Source organism: Carettochelys insculpta, chromosome 2 (assembly GCF_033958435.1).
Source record: "Carettochelys insculpta isolate YL-2023 chromosome 2, ASM3395843v1, whole genome shotgun sequence".
Lineage (NCBI taxonomy): Eukaryota > Metazoa > Chordata > Testudines > Carettochelyidae > Carettochelys > Carettochelys insculpta.
In genome coordinates this window covers 88,911,421-88,931,151 of record NC_134138.1, presented here as the reverse complement: position 1 = coordinate 88,931,151, position 19,731 = coordinate 88,911,421, and the positions used below count along the sequence as shown (strand labels likewise).

At 43.5% G+C, this 19,731-nt stretch overlaps 1 protein-coding gene across 4 annotated transcripts in view; it reads right to left on the bottom strand.

The window, feature by feature from the left end:
- SLC35D4 (solute carrier family 35 member D4) overlaps positions 1-19,731 on the bottom strand; it is a 92,907-nt gene that overhangs the window by 40,454 nt on the left and 32,722 nt on the right. For all 4 annotated transcript variants that reach the window (XM_074987330.1, XM_074987334.1, XM_074987333.1 and 1 more), the window contains 5 exons: positions 18,986-19,031; positions 17,158-17,193; positions 8,548-8,582; positions 6,443-6,512; positions 5,124-5,217 (listed from right to left, as the gene is read on the bottom strand). In XM_074987330.1, the coding sequence (XP_074843431.1) occupies positions 5,124-5,217; positions 6,443-6,512; positions 8,548-8,582; positions 17,158-17,193; positions 18,986-19,031 (281 nt within the window). The remainder of the gene's footprint in view (positions 1-5,123; positions 5,218-6,442; positions 6,513-8,547; positions 8,583-17,157; positions 17,194-18,985; positions 19,032-19,731) is intronic.

Below are 19,731 nucleotides of genomic sequence, written 5' to 3'. Positions count from 1 at the left end.
TGTACTTCTCTTAGAAAGCCATAAGTATTTTTATAGATTATGTTTTAGGTATATTTTATAATATTTTTCAAGTACTGTTTGAATATAATACAATAATTTAAATTGAGAATTTAATATTAACATGAATTTTATTGTTTTATAATTCATAAAATTTGATATCCAAAATTGTTATTTACTCATATATAATTTTAATTGAAATATAAATTTGAGGTAGTTTATACATTTAAGGTAGTCCACGCCCCGGCTGGCTCCCAGCCCAAGAGCTGCTGGGGTTTCCTGCTGCGGTTGGTTCCCCAAGGCTGGAGCTGCCAGCAGGCCTCCACGTCCAGCCAGCTTCCAGCCCCGGGGCTGCAAAAAAATGTGATGGTACCACATGTTTGACATAATTGTTCTAGCCCCTTCCTGCTGGTAAATAGTCTTCAAATGTAAATGAATATAAAGCAATTTTCTAGAACTGAAAAGAACACGAATCTGTGCTACACGTCACAAAGAAAAACTATTCATTGTCGTGTGCTTGCTAAAGAACCAACACACTCCAAACACATTAGGCTGGCTCTGTGTACAGTGCTGCAATCACACCACGGGGGAGTCGGTTATATTTGAGGTGAGGAGAACAAGACACGGTTCCAGAAGCCCCCACGAAAGTACTGAAGCCACTTCTGGTAACCAACATTAGCTGGAGACAAGGCACATGAGGTAATCTGGGGCAAATATAGTAGTAGGCATCCTTCAGTCTTCATAGACTATGGATCGTGCCTTTTAAAGTTTCAGTTGAGGGCTTCATTTACAGCGTCTACTGTGACTATGAAGACCCACACGAGAGTGACAGTCCTTGCTGCACCTCTTGCAGATGTGGTGGGTGTCTGGCGAGTCCTTATTGTGCTTTCTGTGCGCTCGCTTCTCCTCTGTTAGCTGTCTGATCCTCATCTCGCCCTTCTGAAGGCCCTTGTGTAACCCCTGCCTCCATCTGCTGCGGTCGTCTGCTAGTTCTTCCCAGTTGTCCAGCTCGATGTCTACCTCTCTGAGGTCTCTCTTGCAGACATGGGGCAAATATACCCCATGATAATTAACAAGGAGCCCGTACAGCTAGCTGATGACAGGGTGTAGATAGAATCGTACTTCTTTTATGTATGAAATGGCTAATGGTAGCAACCTGCATACGCTGCAGCCTGTAGTGTTGGGATCTGAGGGGACCACAGAGAAGGGATATATTTGCCCCAGATTACCTCATGTGCCTTGTCCTTATATCAAATAACACTTTACAGTCAGAATACAAGAAAGCAGCCGAACAGCCAATGTGGTTTGACTTCCATTAGATGGTATTCTTTTTTTTATCCTTGGGAGGAAGGAGAAAGAAGGGGAGCAACCAAAGTCTATTCTCCATCCTCCTACTTACAGTAAACTAATTCAGTAAGGACCTGCTGGATACAGGCCAAACATACAAGAGTTCACCAAAATATTAATGGTATACTGTACATAATCTGACATGTGCTTACATTCCCATAAACTTCAGCGCATTGATCAAATATAGCACTCGGACGCAATGACACTATTCCTCCTAACACAACCATCTAAACTACAGCTGTCGCCTAATTCCAAGAGACCCCCAAATGTTTAATTTCTCAATACAGATTAGAAGCCCTGATCTAAATAAACTTCACTGACACCACCACTAGAGCTCATTAGTGTTCTCACCAGATGTTTCAGTTTGTGTATACAAGTGACTCTGGTTCTTCATTCCAGTATATGACCCATGATACTAGCGTAACTTGTGAATTAAAACACGCAGTCTTAACTAACATATCACCCAATTCTTGTTCTTCTGGGTGTGCGCCAATGCAAGGCAGCAGAAAAAAAGATTCCATCTTTGTACTTCTTAAAGGTAGTTTTTACTTTATGGACACCTTTCAATTTTTCTCACCTGTGTAAACAGATATGACCAATACACACAGGTTTTCCTTTAACATTCAATGTGTTGAGTGCCTTTATCAGTACACACAGTTTGACACTGGGGTATTCAGAACAATGCTTCAACACCAGAGTTCCCAACAATGGTTAATATAGTTGCAGCCATGTTGGTCCCAGGACAGAGAGAGACAAGTGAGTGAAGTAATACCTATCTCATAGAACTGGTAGGGACCTTCAGAGGTTATTCAGTCCAGTCCCTTACCCTCCCAGCAAGACCTATCACCATCCCTGACAGACGTTTTTTTAAATCTATTTGACCCAGATCCCTACATGGCCTCTCAAGGATTGAGCTCACAACCCTGGGCTTAGCAGGCCAATGCTCAAACCACATATCTTTTATAAGACTGACTTCTGGGCCCACCCTGAAGAAGAGCTCTGTGTAGCTTAAAATCTTGTCTCTTTCACCAACAGAAGTTGATCCAATAAAATATTAGCTCACCTACCTAGTCTCTCCTAGAGTGGTTCCAGATAGAAGACAGAAAAACCTCATGTTGTGACTATGTTGATATAGGGAGTCAAAGTATTTAAAAAAAAAAAGTTATGCCCACAGTCCAGTTTGGAACTGAGTGATAATAAATGGAGAAGGAGACCATGTATGTTGACTGCATAAAAAATGCCTCATTGTACCACTGAGGGTGTGTGTCTGCATCAGTGCATTAAGAAGAAATAAAGTGATGGAGGCTATCACAGCACCAGTTCACCAGACACATCAGTACAAGCATGAGAACAGCATGCAGAGTCTTCATTCTCTGAACTTCCCTCAAAGCCTGTGTTGCTATCTGAGGACTATAGCACTTCCCTTTCTTGGCTAATTCCCAAGACAAACACATTTTGGCCTCAACTGCTGCTTCTTTCCAACTGCTGGTGAAAACTCCAGTCAGTCTGAGAGTTTAAGCAGATGACTTGAGACACAACTCAGTCCAAGAAAAATGCTCGTGTGGGAATATAATACTGCTGCTTGGATGCGGGGGGGAGGAAGGGAAGAGGGGATTGTGGAACAACTTAAACCATGGATACATCTCTCCCATTTTGTGTGTCTAGTTTGAAATAGTTTCTAACTCATTATTTCCTATTTACATTACCTCCTTTCCTCTTTTCTATCGCTTTTAAAATACAAATTACAGTGGTAGGTAAGGCCAATCTGAATCTGCTACTATGGTGTCTTGTGCTATGATCCACTCAGTTCTCATGGGCTGTTCAAGGTTGGGAGATCACCAAAGGACACCTGGTTGATGCAGGTTCTGGTGTTAAGGGTTTGCTAGGTCACTCTCTTCCAAAGGAATTGACAGTTCAGCCAATGCCCTTCACTGTGTTGGATAGCAATATGATGCAGTAGGAGCCATCCTTCAGAGGAACCATAAAACCAGAGCTCTGAGCACTTGTGGGCATGATATATCCCATGACAATTTTATAAGACTTGGGCTGTGTCTACACTAGCCAAAAACTTTGAAATGGCCACACAAATGGCCATTTCGAAGTTTACTAATGAAGCATTGAAATACATATTCAGCGCCTCATTAGCATGCGGGCGGCAGCAGCGCTTCGAAATTGACGCGGCTCATCCAGACGGGGCTCCTTTTCGAAAGAACCCCGCCTACTTCAAAGTCCCCTTATTCCTATGAGTAGATGGGAATAAGGGGACTTCAAAGTAGGCGGGGTCCTTTCGAAAAGGAGCCCCGTCGGGACGAGCCGCGCGGTGGCGAGCCACATCAATTTCGAAGCACCGCGGCCGCCCGCATGTTAATGAGGTGCTGAATATGTATTTCAGTGCTTCATTAGTAAACTTTGAAATGGCCATTTGCATTGCCATTTCAAAGTTTGGGGCTAGTGTAGACATGGCCTTAGTGTATTAATTCCACAGTTCTGGACAAATTCCAGTTCAGGTAACTATATTCCACCCATCCAACCCCCCACTTGCTCTGAAGATCTATTAGTATAAAGTAGCAACTAGGCAGGGAGAAGTAGCCAGGAAACTGAACAGCCCTCGTGGGCTGTTCAGTTTCCCGGGTCCCACAAGCAGTAGGGAGCTGGGAACCAAGTGGCAGCCTGGCTCCCGGCTCCCCTCCACTTGCAGAGCCGGGAAACTGACTAGGGCAGCAGACCAAGGAGTGGAGGGAAGCTGGGAGCCAGGCTGCCGCTTGGGAACCAGCTCATGTCTGGTCAGTTTCCTGGGTCCCACAAGCAAGAGGGAGCTGGGAGCCAGGCTGCCCCCTGGTTTCCAGTTCCCTGCCACTCTGAGAGGCAGGAAACTGATCAGCCCTGGTGGGCTGGTCAGTTTCCCGGCTCCTGCAAGCCCAGGGGAGCCAGGAACCAGGCTATAGCCTGGTTCCCATCTCCCCCCGACCTGTGTGAACATTTGAGTTAGGCGGGGGTTGCAGGAACACAACCCCAACATAACTCGAGGGTTTACCATACAAAACCACTGACACTCCTTATCTGCAGCCATCAGAACAAAGACTCCATTAAACAACAACAACAACAAACAACCACATTAAACAACTCCATTAAAAAGCAGCTTCATTCATTTTAGTATGAAAAACTTGAGAACAAACTGCCCAGGAAAGTAATAGCTTCAGGGTATCACACAGGGTAATAATTAAACTGGTTAATATGCATGTGCAGAACAGGAATCAAACCACCCTTTCTGACTTTATATATTGTGGATAGTTTAAACAGTTAAGCTGTTAACTACTCAGTGCAAGTATCACCAATTTCAGATTGCCACTAGATAACACTGGGCCTCCACAGAAGCCTAATGGGGCTGTGACAGTGGCTTCTATGGATCCAGGTTTTGGTTCGGTGGTTCTGAAAACCAATGCTTCCGGGAAGAAAGAGGCAACAAGAGAAACTATTAGTGGCAGACACTAACATCATGCTCAACAGCAGGAACTCTAAAGAAATGCCAGACATGGAAAGTATTTAACTGCCTGGAGCCAGCATGTCAGATTTTTAGCTGGTATGGCCCATTGTTTTCGGTACCCACAGGTGACTGATAGGGGCTGCCTTAACTCTGCTATATGTATGCTATTAAACAGATTAACATTATGTGTAATTAGAACAGCTGGGGAAAGAACAGCGGTATGGAGGCTTAACTAACTCACAGTTTATCCACTGGAGATAGAGATCATCCAAGTTCAGCTGATGGTCTCTCTTACCTTAGCAACGAAATTCCAGGCTGCATATTGCCATGATGATGTGATGTTTTTTAGCTTCACTGTGTGCAACATCAGAAAGAATCCCAACAGCCCACTGTAAGGGGTTGAAAAAGCCTCCATTGATAAAGAGAAATCTCTCAGCTTCTGTTCACTAGACTCTTACAGGTTTCATGATATTCCTAGGTCAATACCAACAAACATCCCCAGGGCAGTATTGTTCAAGACCTGGAACGGATGAGTTAGTAGAGTAAGAGCTTATTTTATATCCAGGACAGTTCCCCCTTCCCAGTCAGGTGTATACTATAAGTAAGAACATTTGTGGACCTCATACTTGATCTTTAATGTGCTATGATAACCAGTGGTCTACAGGAAAGCATAGGTGACTAACACAAAGTCAAATTGTGATGTTCAAATGACTCATTCAAATCATTTACGATTTCAGTGGGAGACATATGTATATATTTGGCCCATACTCTCACTCAGTCCAACTTCTTTTGTCTCTTGAGCTGAAACCACCATTGGAGAATTTCAGCTTCTGATACTGCCACATTACTTAACCTCCCTAACGACGCAAAATTAAAATGTTGTCTATCTCCGCTGATGGAAGATAAATAATACATTAATAACCACCTACTGCTGGGAAATAAGATGTCCTGATGTTCTCATCTAAAAGATGAGGTGAATTCACTAAGCCATTTGTGGTAAACTAGTGATGGGGAAAGGAAGGGATTCAAATGAGTGCTTCAGAAACAGTTACAAGGCAAATCGTGCCCTTGCTATTGAAGTGGAAAAGGGGACATATAGGTCAGGTCTACACACCCTGCTGCCGTGCTGCTGCCAGTAGTGTGATGCAAATGAGGGCTCTTGAAAATGCAAAATGGACAAATATTTGCATATTCATGTGACTAATTTGTATTGCCCCAAGCCGTGTAGACTTAGTTCTGTTGGCAAAAATCCCCTTTGTCAGCAGCCCCTTAGCCCTGGTTTTTATCATCTGTAGTTCGCTTCCAGTCCTGTGATTCTATGCTGTCTATGAAAGCTTTGCTAGGGTAACTAAAACTATTTTAATGGAAGCTGGGAACCCTCATGGCCACACTGCACATACCCAGACCCCTTCTTCCTCTAATGAAACAACCCCTGGCAAATATGAATCTCAGGTCCTCAACAGCATTTCAGAGGCAGTCACTTTACTGGCTTTTGCCAAGATACCCTAATTGTATCTAACCCAGATTTTACTGGTTTGTAACAGGGTCAAGGTTGGAAGCGGACAGAACCAATTCTTCTAAAAACATTCATATCCCTGAATATGGAGCGGTTACCTGGCACAGCAGCTGCTGTGAAATCTGTAGAAGTACAGAAATGGAAAGTCCAAGGCACTGAAGAGATCACCTGAGGAACAAAGTAATATGCTCAGTGGAAAACTGGCAAAAATGCCCACAGCTACAAACAACTGGGGAACAGCAATTAAACAGTCATTACAGTGTTAGTTTAACATTCCTTTATAGCTGCCTGACTCTAAATTACCAAGATTTCCACATTTCTAATGTTTTAATGATTCATTCCTGACTCTCTCAGTTCTAGCTGGTTCCTGACTTTTGTTCAAAAGAGAGGAAAGAGGCTGTAAAATATGTAACAGTACTCTTGCCTAATACGTTTCTAACGGCACATGAATGATTGTGTTGACACTGCAGTTTCCAATGATCAAGCATGCACCATATTTGCTAGTTTTATGGAGAGGCCCCAGGGGTGAATTTGTTTCCACTGAAGTCACTTAATTCTTTTAGTTCCATGCTGTGCAACAGGAAACGTTCACATGTATTGGCTGTTTCTCTCCCTGGAATTTGAACTCTGTCACAAACAGCAAGTCAGGAGGTTTAAAAATTTCCTTCTAAATATGAGCATAGTGGAGCTGATGAATATTTGTGCTTCCATGAAGCCTGACCAATAGAGTTCTCTGGAGTGCCTAGTATCTGCAGTTCTCTCATCTCCAAGCTCTACACGTGCTCAAGGTGTTTCTCATCACAGTTTTTAATATGTGTGCCTACTTCACTGGGCATTTCTCATTCATAATTCCTGATGGGAGGGCATGGTGGCTTTCTAAAGCATCAAAAGCTCCTACCAGCTGAAGAGTGGTACCTGTTTGTTTCTTAAATGCTTTTTTCTTTGTCTTTGTAAATGGTTGACTTTTCTGTAAAAAGAAGTATGGGCAGGTTCCATCATCATTGCTTTGACTGGTAGGGCACAAATTTGCCAAAAGGTGGGAACGGGTGACAGGGAATGCATCACTTGATAAGCTGTTCTGTTCATTCCCTCTGGGGTGCCTGGCATTGGCCACTCTCAGAAGACAGGACAGTGAACTAGCTGGATCTTTGGTCTGACCTAGGGTGGCCACTCTTATGTTGCCAGCTCTCACAAATCTCACCTCCCTGAATAATTACTTATCGTTGGCTTTTTGGTTCGTGAACGACAAATTCCTACTATTGGCTGTGATGGAGGGGAGAAGTAAAGTGTGAACAAACAGATGCATTTAATCCATGAGCAAACATCGTAGTGAAAACTCTGTTGCATGAGGAAGGAAACCCAGTGTTCATGCTGGCTAGTTGGCCTTAGTCTCAAGGGAGCATTCTACCAGCTAACCCTTGTGACTAGGCCCTCCATCAGCTAAAATGCAGATTACAGGCTGCTGTATTTGTTATTCAGGGTCTCATTGGTCTCTTTGGCAAAAGACAAGTAAGGGCCGTATGACCATCCATTAGATGCCATTAAATATCAGTGCAAACATATCACAGTGAAAGGTTACTTTCCCCTCTCCTCTTTGAGATTTTTTCCTGGCCTAGAAAAGAGATGGGCAACCTGCAGCCCACAGACCACATGCAGCCCTTCATGGTAGTCTGATTGCAGGCTGCTGTTGACTGTCTTCAGCCACTGCCCCCCACAGTTCCCAGTAGCCATGATTCACCATTCCCAGCCAATGAAAGCTGTGAGAAGAGGTGCCTGTAGGCAACGGGGCCACCGGGACATGCTAGTTACCGCTTCCCACCACTCCAACTGGCCAGAAGTGGTGAACCACAGCCACAAGGATCTACTGGAGGCAGTGCCTGCAGACAGTCAATGTCAGCAAAATGTCTCGCAGCCTGCAATCAGATTACCCCAATGAGCAGCAGGTTGTTCACCACTGGCCTAGGTGGTTCCAATCCTGCTCTCAGTTAATTCAAGAGAACCTCCTAATGATGCAGGATTCAGTGGAATGGGAAGGACTGAGACAAGTTTGCTACACTTGTTTTGTCATGGCCTTCATTCAGCAGTTCCATTCCAGTTTTTGCACTAGGATACGCGATGGTGCAGACTCTGCTCTAAGACTGCATACGCTGAAAAAATAAAAATCAAATCCGAACCCTAAGAAGTACTAACAGTTTCTCTTTACCTGCTGGATGGGACGCAGAGGCCAAAAGCACCACACTAAAAACAAAACAAAAAATGTTTCACTATAAATGGAATTAAAAATTTATGTATAAAGGAGGACACAAACAAACTGCCCACAAATGAACAGTGCACCTAACTGTTCATTAACGAGTGAACTACTCCCCTACACAGTGAGACAGCACAGGCCTCTGTGTCACATCACCAAAACGCAGCTTACATGCCACAGTCATGCCTAAGCCTTCAGCTGGCTATCTGTACAACAGTGAATTTTGGCCTGGAGTGGGCAAACATGCCTAAAAATCACATGACTCTGGTAAATGTATACACAAATTAGGCATCCAGTTCCCTGTGTGTTTGTGCAAGCACTGTGCATCCATATTTGTGAGCATCACACAAAATACCATTCAGATGAAAGGAACGAGCATTCATGTTACAATTCAAACATCTATAAAGAAAGCGTGCTAGTGAAACTCCTGATCTTGCAAGAACTAAAAACATTTACTTTTCTTTTCTAAAGCTATTCATGGCTGAGTTCCAAACAAACTCAGTGCTAGAAGGGAATTTTAAAGAACTATTTATCCATGCACATTTTCATGCATATACAAATTATAAAACTAATCAGGGTTGGTTCTAGCTTTTGTGGCCTTTGAGCTAAGATTTATGAGGCCTTCAATGGACTTCTGGGACTGGAATAACAAAAGCCAATATCACAAAACTAAAGGACGAAGGGGCTACCAGTCAATACCAATGTCCACAGTGAAAAGCATCCTGTTGTTCAATTACCACTCCATCTCCAAAGATAAAAGACTGCAAAATGATTGATCCTTTGCCATGAGCAAAGATTCTGGGCTGTATGGCTCCAGAGAAGCTATGCTTCCAAAGCAAAGTTCTAGTGGCTTCCAAACTGGAACAAGATAGGTGTCAGTGATGACCACTGGAGGAAAAGCAATAAAGATGAGGACAGCAGTTCAGCCAAAGACCATGCTTTTCACCTCACTATTAGTAGCCACTGCAGTTACGAAGGTGAAAAAAAGACATGTTGAAGGCATCACAATCCGCACACACACACACACTCAGAGTCACTGTCCTCAGCTGCCCCAGGGCAGATTGAGGATACCTGCAAGGTACCAACCAAACCAGCACAGCCACAGCAACCCTCTGTGCCACATGGACATGAAAAAAATCAAAGCATCTAGACTGTTGGATATACATTATGTAATTCTGTAACCCTATCTTCCATGGGCCTACCAAAACTAGAGACCCAGAAGATGCTTCAGTTAAATAAACACCAGTTCCACAAATTCACTGACATCATCAATTCTGCTGGTAAACACAGCAAAGGATGTGAAGACACGTTGCTTATTACTCAGCCTGAACCACCACAAGGGAATGGAAGCACAAATGAACCTGTACAGAATGTGGTGAGAGTTATAGCTTGCCTTCAGTATCTGCTTTTTGCTTTGTACATGTTTTACTGATAGAACTGTGGAGAGTAGGAATTGTGTGTATGTTTGCCTCGGCAAGAAACTTCATCTGCCTGCAAGGGGAACTGAGAACCCTTGTGACATCCCCGGCTCAGGCCCAAAGAAAACAAACAAATCTTTGTGGTGAAAGGGGCAGCCTTAAGTTAGTGGTTTAAACTGCAGTAAGCTTCACTCTGCATCTATGCTCTCAACAGGGCATTGGTGGACATCTTATGGGGCTGTCCAAGGGACTCAGAGACTTTCCAGAAGGACAACTTAGCACACCAGGCCAGGTAGAAGGAGCTCCATGATTTTCCCAAGCCCACGATATTTTATTTTGGGCTGCACCTCATATGCTCTTCTGTCTGATTATGGGGCAGTTTTGTCAGCAAGGAAGGCAATTTATGTCTGCAAAGCTGCTTTCACCACAGCAAAATAAGAGATCCAGTGCAGCTTTTTGTGCTCATAAATGAGTAAGCCTAGCAGCACTTTCTAAAGCCACTTACATTGTGGGTGTGCACTCTACAGGCTTTACACATATTTCTGTCACACACTTCAATCAAATGCTCAAAACATTCCTCTCATTCTGTGTCCTAGGTTTCTCCTGGCCACAGACTGCCAGTTGTCCAGCACTTCAGTTTCATGGACAAGCATCAATTAGACTAAGAGCAATAAACTCAGCCTATGCGCTCTCTGCCTGTGGCATTGCCACCACTTCAGGTTTTTAAGCACAGGTTAGACAAACACTTGTCAAGTCAGGATGTATTTAATCCTTTCTCATCATGGGGCGGGAAGCGGGGTGGGGATTAGAAGACCTCTTAAAGTCCCTTCAGCTCCACATCTCTGTCAGGAGTTGCACACAGCCACCTCTCCAAAGACAAAAAACTTGGAGTAGAATTATGACTCGTTGTTTCTGAGAGAACCAATTCGTGCCACCACTTTGCCAGGTGCACTTTACTTCACCGCACCCCGCTCTGCTACTCAGAACATTGCTTGGAGAGGGGTGAGCATCCAGCATGCATTCCCATTTTTTCAGGTCACCAACACTCCAGCCAAGAGACAGGCAGTAATAATATCAGCATGTGACTTGAGCAGGACTACTGCCCAGTCTGGCACCCTTAAGATGAGCACAACCAGCCCTTCATTCACAATTTTTCCTACGCAAGAATCCTAGTCAGCCCTCCAGAGATGAAAGATGCTTCACCGTCCTAGCACCTCATTGCAATCACAGATTTGAAACAGTATGGAGATTCAAGGGTCTTTCCAAACCTGACTCAAATTACTTGCAACTTGTCTTGTGAGCAACCGCAAGCAAGGCAAACTATGGCATTTTGCCTATTAATTCCTTCAGATTTATCTTCCATGTGCTGAATGAAACAATAAACCTGTTTTAAGTCATGACAAAATAGGCCAGATAAGAGCTTGGGATTATACCACTATTGGAGTTAGCTCTGAATCTGTTTTGCTAGTGAACAGAATATGCCGCATTCCACAGAAGTGTATACATTTCTATCCAATATCAAAGTAGATTCTTAAGTATTTGAACTGTCACAGTCCTCACACCACTCATTTTGTGAGGGTACAGTGTCGGGGCAGAGAGAGTGACCAAAGCCCAAACAGACAAGGAATGGGGAGAGTGAAACAAAGGAAAGGAAGAACCAGAGCAGTATATTGTGGCAGGGTGGGGTCAGGAGAGGGGAGGCAGGAGTAAAAACAGAGTGGAGACAGAGCTGACAATCAAAGTGGGAGCAGCTGAGAAGTAGGCTGCCCAAAATCGATTAGGGACAACTGACCCCACTCAGGGCTGCCTTTGTAAGCCCTTCTCCAGAGAGGGCAAGGGGAGGGGGGTTCCAGAGAGTTTAGAAGGTGAGTGAAGGGAAGTAAGGCAACTTAGAGGAGCACTAGAGAGCACAAAAGAGAAGAGGAGTCTCAGCAACCCAGGGGGGCTGGACTGCCCCAATCCAGCAACCCAGGGGGCCTGGAGCTCCACCAGAGACTTTGAGGAACTGGTCAACTGGAGGAGCCAAACAAAGAAGGGGATATGCTGCCACGGCTACCACTAGAGGAAGGAGGTACAGGGGGGAATTGTCTGCAGCAAGTGGCCCAGGGAGAGGAACTGAAGGGATAAGGGTGAAGGCAGTCAGCCCCCACTGGTAGCAACCATCCAGGGTCCCTGGGCCAGAACCCAGAACAAGTGGGTGGGGACTGGGTTCCCCCTGCCCCAGCAAGGGTAATGGGGTTCATATGGTGGGGCCAGAGGACCTGGGGCCCAGGAATGAGACTGACTCTGCCACAACATATGCACACTTCTTTGCTAGTTGAACACTGCTGTGTCGCCTCAACTTTTAAGTGCTGCTAAATTTGAAAGTGACAAGATGAGTTAAAGCCCATGGACAGGCAGCTGCATCCTGATGCCCCACTCCAGAGCAGCAACATGCCCCCTGCAGAGGACAGGAGAAGACTGAAGATAATAACCTAGTTATGAGGGCAGCCCTCAAAATGATCAGCTATAGCACCCAGCCTTTGATACGGGAGCCAAACATCCCAGTTTTTGGATACAAAAGGTTTCTATCTAGGCTATGTGGCAGGCAGGCAGTTTGCAGACTGGTAACTGAACTTGAATAGGCTCTTGTACAAATTTTAAGAAATATCTCAAATAGTGGCCAACTTTTTGAGACAGATACTCCCTTGATAAGGTGGGAGAAATGCAGTATTTTTCAAAATTCAGCAAAATCTTCAAACACGTCTCATTCTGGAAAGTCCACCTCCATGTTTCTAATACACATGAACAACAGTCTCCCAAAAAATTCATTCCAGGTTTTAAACAAGAATCAGTGCATGCTGGGACAAGAAGCATTCAGTTATATTCTTAGCAATACTACATGGAACTAATATATCTGATCTTTTTAAAAAATTGGCATACTAATACATTAAAGCCATCAAATAGCTCAAGGCAAAAATTTTAATCTGCTCTATTTAAGCACCATCGAGAGTAAAAATGAAAAAAACCAAAAACCCCAAGCAGTCCTATTGCACCTTAAAGACTAACAACTTTATTGATTAGGTATTGAGCTTTCATGGGTATGACCCAGCTTGTTACCTAATCAACAAAATGGTTAGTTTTCAAGATACTACAGGACTGCTTGTTGATTTGTTTGGGTTTTTTGTGAAGCTACAGATTAATACAACTACCCCTCTAAGACTAGTAAAAATGAAAGTTACTAGACGGTAACACTTTCATGGGTCCCTGACACAGCAATCACTGTCAAGTTGTGTTCACCCAGTGGTTTTTTTTTTAAATGTAAATCACGACATTGAGATACAGGCACCAACAACCTGAAGAGACTAGTGCTTCTACTGCCAGTACACTACTGGTCCAATAGCATGAAATTTCATGAAGAGTGATAGAGTAGACAAAGCCAGTAACCCACATTCCCAGCAGCTGGCATTTCAGACTGCTGTATTTGGGAGTTTAGACTGGAGCCTTGTCTAAAACAGGATGCAAGGTGTGTTCTTAGCTAACACCTGCTAGAAGTCTGGCAAAGATGAGGCAGTATATACTTTAACAGGTAAATCTTAGGCATCCTCACAAGCTTTAACTTGACTATCAGAGCATCTGTTAATGACAGCTATGCTCTAGGTCGACCAGAAATCGCTAGTACCATTTTAAATGGCACTTAATAAAAATAGCGTTCTAGTTAACACATATTAAAAACAAAACAAAAAAAAAATCTCCCTGCTCTCAACAAGGCCTAACTGCCACGGAACTGAATGTCCTTTAAAAAACAAATCCCATGGAGCCAAACCGACCACCTGCCTCCCTTCTAATCAAAGAAATCAAAACAGCTGTTTTCTAGTACAGGGTGAACCTCTCCACTTTGGTACCCTCAGGACCCCACCAGTGCCGGATGACAGAATTTGCTGTACCACAGGAGAGCAATACTGTCTAGCACACTCCCTACACTGTCACTGCTTACAGGGCTCCAAGAAGACATGTAGGGGAAAATTACAGCTAAACAACAGCACAGAACACTGAGAGCCAGGACTGGTGGCTGGAAACAAACTTTAAGAGACCCTGGAAACGTGGCCATCCAGCGAACTAAAATCATGCCAGATTACGGACGTTGCCAGATGAGAAAATTCCAGATTAGAGAGGTTCAACCTGTATTTGTACCAGCAACATCCAAGCAAAGATGAAAAACCCTAGACAATGAAAATCTTTGCAGAATGATGCTTGTTTACAGCCACTGCTTTTGAGAAGCTGAAAAAGCACCATGTTCTTATTCACACATTTATACCAGCCCTTTAAAAAAAACCAATCTTTAAAACTGGGGTACTGGCCCAGACCACAATATCTGATCTTAGAGCTCCTTATCTACAAGTGCTTTGTTTTCCAACATACAGGTAGCAAATGTCCACAAGCAGGGGGAGAGGAGAAAGAGTGGTTAAATTACACCATTGTATGCTATATCTCTTCCAAATCTTCATTTTTCTTTCTCTCTTTTTCATGGCTGAAAGTTTGCCTGGAGGAGTGGAGTGCGAGAACTCTACCTAAGTATTAGCTTCAGGAATTGAAATTGGGGGCCATGGTTTTTGAAAATACCAGGGGGGTGGCCCAGTGAGGACTGAGACCATGAGAGCAAAGGTGGGCTATATGGCACCATAGTAAAAATTGAAAAAATGTTTCATGACAGTTGTATTAGATTTAACTCCTGTTTTAAAATCCTCACAGAAACTAAAGTTGGCTACTCAAACCTACTACGATGTACTGTATCTAAGTCCTTCTCTGTTTCTTGCAATTTTGTACAACTCTCTGATGTTTTCTTGTCTGTTACTTCCAGTCCTTCATGAGCACCTGACGAGCAGGCAGAAAGTGACTTCTCTCAGAATACAAAGTTCTATTCAACGAGGAAAAAAGAATGCTCAGCTGCGGTGGCTGAGACTGGGAACAGCAAGACACGAATAACCACTAGTGTTGATAAAGATGAAGCTGAAGTTAATCTTCATTCGCTCATTGTATGATTCATCTCCTTGTTAAAAATTTGCTATTCTGTACTGATTGCACAGCAGCCCCGTTGCTGGTAGTGTCTCACTCCATTCAGCTGTGGTGTTTTATTAGACAGCCACATGTAAAAGCTACATGGAGGTTGAGTAGAATCCAGAAATCACCATTGAAGATGTGTGAGAATGAAGATGTGTAAGAATGAAGTCTGTGTATTTTTTCCAAGCAGCTTAATACTCATTTCTTGTCCTTTTCCCTTAAGGATTGAAACCTTTGGTGCCTGCAGTAGGTTTTCAATGGACAGGCCTCCTGCTGCCAGGAGGAGCAAGGGGGAGAACTGCATAAGGGCCTGGTAATTCAAAAGGGCCCAGAGATCCTGGTCACTGCAGCATGAGCCAGAGCCCTGCAGGCTGTTTTGAAACACCACGGGAGTGCCCCTCCATGCAGCTCGGAAAAAAGGCGGGGAAGGGCTCAGTGCCATGCTCCAGGCAGTGCTCAGGGCTAACTGCCCTTAGCCTGCCCCTTCCACCTGAGGCCCTGCCCCTTCAGGGGTGTAGAGCCAGGACCACCCACACCTCACCCCCGGCCTTTGGTGGCTCTCAGCCCCGCTTTCACGGGATATCTCCAATTGGTCCAAGTGTTCTATTCTTGGACAAAGACAATAAAATAACAACAATGCTCCACATCCACCATGTCCTCTTTTTTGGAAGGTAAAATATGATAACCTTATTTTTGTGCATAAACACCATGTCTGCAGTCATGTGACTGGACCAGTATTCAAAATTAATACAAACAAATGTTGTCTCCTTTGACAAAAATGTGCTCTTTACTTGAGAAACCGAGAAGAACAGATTGCGTTAGGAATTAAAACTGCTGTATGCAAATGGATGCACACACACTATCAGACAGTGCATACTGCACCGATGAATTTCTTAGCACATACCAAACCTGTGTTAATGGTCTATTCCATCTCACTTTATTCATGCAAATTGGAGAGGGTTTTTTGACTAAGGTAAATAGGACTGGATTCCTCATGCTTCTCAACTTTATGTTCGTAGAGTTACAAGGTAAGGCAGTTGTAAGTATCTGTAAGTCCATCTCACAGACTGTATAAGGCCCACTCAGACAGGCACACACCCACACAACAGGTTTTCACATCCAGTCGCTCTTTCATCTGGTTCTTGATTTTATTTCCCTTTCAATGCCATTTTTCTCTAGCACCATCCAATACTGCACATGCATGAGGCTCTCCAGGGGTCAAAGACAAATGGACAGGAGGGATAGTTCAGTGGGTTGAGCATTGGCCTTGTAAACCCAGAGCTGTAAACTCAATCCTTGAGGAGGCCATTTAGGGGCCTGGGGTAAATAGATTTAAAAATAAGCTGCCATTGATGGTGTTTGGTCCTGCTAAGAGAGCAGGGGACTGGACTTGATGACCTCTCAAGGTCCCTCCCAGCTCTATGAGAAATGATATGACAATCACAAGCAGGTGTGAAGGCTGCCCTAACATTATTTCCCACCCCTTAATAAGAAAGCACATGTAGAAATACAGAAGTACTTTGTGCTTTCCTATAGCTATCACCTGGTGTCAGGCAGGAGGTGACTGGGATCAGCATGAGTATGCAGAGGCAAGCAGGGAGGTTTAATTACAGGGCCCCTACATGTCTTACTTCAGATAGGGACTTGCAAAATCCAAAGACAGCCAGGTTCACTGCCCCTTGGCTATGATTTGATATGCCAATAACTAAGGGTCTGAATTATCTGTCCCATATAAAATCACCATTTTTATCATAGTTATTACCAATGGTTTCTGTGTGAAATATGTCTATACCTAATACCTCATCTGTGGCAATAATTGGCATTGCTTGGTTTGTTCTCATCAACTCATGGTGTCAAACTGAGCTTTGGAGATCAGTGATCACTCATAGTTAACACAATTATCTTTACAAGTGTAACTTGGCTTGCACACCCATTATCTCACCACAAAATAGTCTACTGTTGGACCCAACCCTTTTTATAAAGGTACATTGGATTTATTTGGTTAATGGGAGTATCACCCGTGTTTCTGAAACAAGATAACTATTGAAAATGGACCAATTTGCAACATAAAAACAATCAATGTTTATCACAAGCAAATTAGTTTTACCTGAATACATAGTTTATATATTGTTGGTCTAAATCACTAGAGGAAAAGAAAAAAGGGCTCTGTCAGTAAAACAGTCTAATGGCAGCACTTTCTAGCTAGAAGTGATTTAAAATATCAACATAAATTAAAGACACTGAACAGGATTTCAAGTGTATTGTTCTGTCATCCTTACCAAGGAAAAACTCCTGCAGGTTGAACCTCTGAAATGTGGGACACTTTGGTCTGGTAATATCCGTGGTCCCGTCGGACCATAGGTTTTGTCAGACCAGAGGGAGAGAGTTGGCAGCCAAATGTAGGGGCCAGATGAGAGTCCTGTGGCGGGAGCTCCAGCTGGGGCCAGGAAGCCAGCGGATGGGGAAGCAGGAGCCATAGGGAGCTGGGACCGGCAGTGGCAGGGACCCAGAGACGGCAGTGGGGAGCCAAGACTGGGGAGCTAACCAACAGCCTGGAGGGAAGCCCAGAGTGGGGCCAGCAGGGAACCACGCAAGTCCCAAGGTTGTCAGAGGAGGGAGGTGCACCCTCTATTAATTTCTATAAGATTTTTGTCTGATTAAGAATTGGGACCTTAGGCTGTATCTACATTACAGTGTAAGCCCTGTGTTGAAACTCAGACTCAAGATTAATCAGCCTTCCACCTACACACAACTCACAGTAATCGAGGGCTCAGACTCAGGGTGCCTGGACTTCAGGAGATGAAAGATTCTAGTCTGAGTCAAGCCAGAACCCAGGGTTCATGCTCTATTGCTCTGCAGAGCAGTCGCAGCTCCATTGGACTCATGCTCTAGGAACCTCCTTTGTCCTCTGGACTGGCAAGTTGGTGAACAGTCAAATTTTCCCACATTGCACCATGAACAAAGGGCTGGAGCAGCCACCTTTTGGGAGGGAGCTAGGAAGTCTGTCATATGAGTTGTTGCACTCAGGTCTGCTTAATAGAGTGTGGATGCTGCAGCCCCAGGCTGGGATCAAAAGGTCAACAATTTTTCATCTGGCTTATAAATAAGAGTAGACCCTCAAGCCTGAGGATCCCAAATGCAGGCTCTGCTAAATCACATTCTGCTAACCCTGAACTTCTACTGCACTGTAGACAAGCCCTTTGTCTTTAAGCCTATATGGCAAACAGTCTGGTAAATAAGTTTCAGTCCAAGCATATTATAACACAGTATATATGTACACAATCTGCAGTCACAGGCACCTATAGCCATGTATGCTACTGCAAGTTAAAGGCAGGAAAAATATATTCAGGCCCATGTGATTTCAAAGGAGCTATTTATGTGAGTACTTACTGTACATGCAGGTACTAAAATGATCATAGGATTGGTGGTACAATTTTCAGAAGTGCTTAAATTATAACAGGCACCCAAGGGTCATATAGATGTGTTTCAGGTACCTAAGTCACTTCGATGCTTTTGAAAAATTTACCCTGCATCTCTTGTATTAAAGAGAGAGAAGAACAAGTGCCGAGTCTGCAGCACTCAAGCTTAAGACAAGTCAAGAACTGTGCTAAGAATCAAGAATTGTTTTTTCTTTTGTTTTGTTTTGCTTTCAATTGGGCCATGATTCATTAATGATTTACTGTTCAAAGTGAATTTGAACATGAGTTAGCAGTGTTCATCTTAGTGCTGTATACAAAACACTTAAGTGTATCACAAGGGTGACAGTCAACACGCTTCATGTCATCAGAAAAGTTATTACCATTCTTATCCAAAGAAACACATCTATATAATTTCAGTAGAGGAGAGAAGCCTATAGTTTTCCTGCCCTCTAGATAAACATGTGACTTTCTGTGAAAGCCATGCTTTTCCTTTTAAAAAGAAAATACAAAAGTTACCTTAAGGAACTAGTTTTCCACAGCTTGTGAATTACTTTGTAAACTCCTGTAATGGAAATGACATGTGTAACTGATCTAATACGTTCTAGTTAATGTGCTGTATTCGTTTGACAGTGGTACACACAGACATTTATCACACACAAAGAATGCATACAATTACTAACAAAAATTACCTGGAATAACTATTTTTAAACTTTTTATATCACCATCTATAGGGATTAGTACATTTTAAAGTTATGTCAAGACATCACTCAAGAACATAAGAACGGCCATACTGGGTCAGACCAAAGATCCATCCAGCCCAGTATCCTGTCTGCCGACAGTGGCAAATGCCAGGTGCCCCAGAGAGACTGAACCAAACAGGTAATAATCTCTCTCCTGCCATCCATCTCCAGCCTCTCACCAACAGAGGCTAGGGACACCGCTCCTTACCCATCCTGACTAATAGCCATTAATGGACCCAACCTGCATTAATTTATCTAGCACTTTTTTAAACCGTTATAGTCGTAGACTTCCCAGCGTCCTCTGCCAAGGAGTTCCACATTTTGACTGTGCGCTGTGCGGAGAAGAACTTCCTTTTATTTGTTTTTAACCTACTGCCCATTAATTTCATTTGGTGTCCTCTAGTTCTTATATTATAGGAACAAGTAAACAATTTTTCCTTGTTCACTTTCTCCACACCACTCATAATTTTATATACTTCTATCATATCCCCCTTAGTTTCCTCTTTTCTAGGCTGAAAAGCC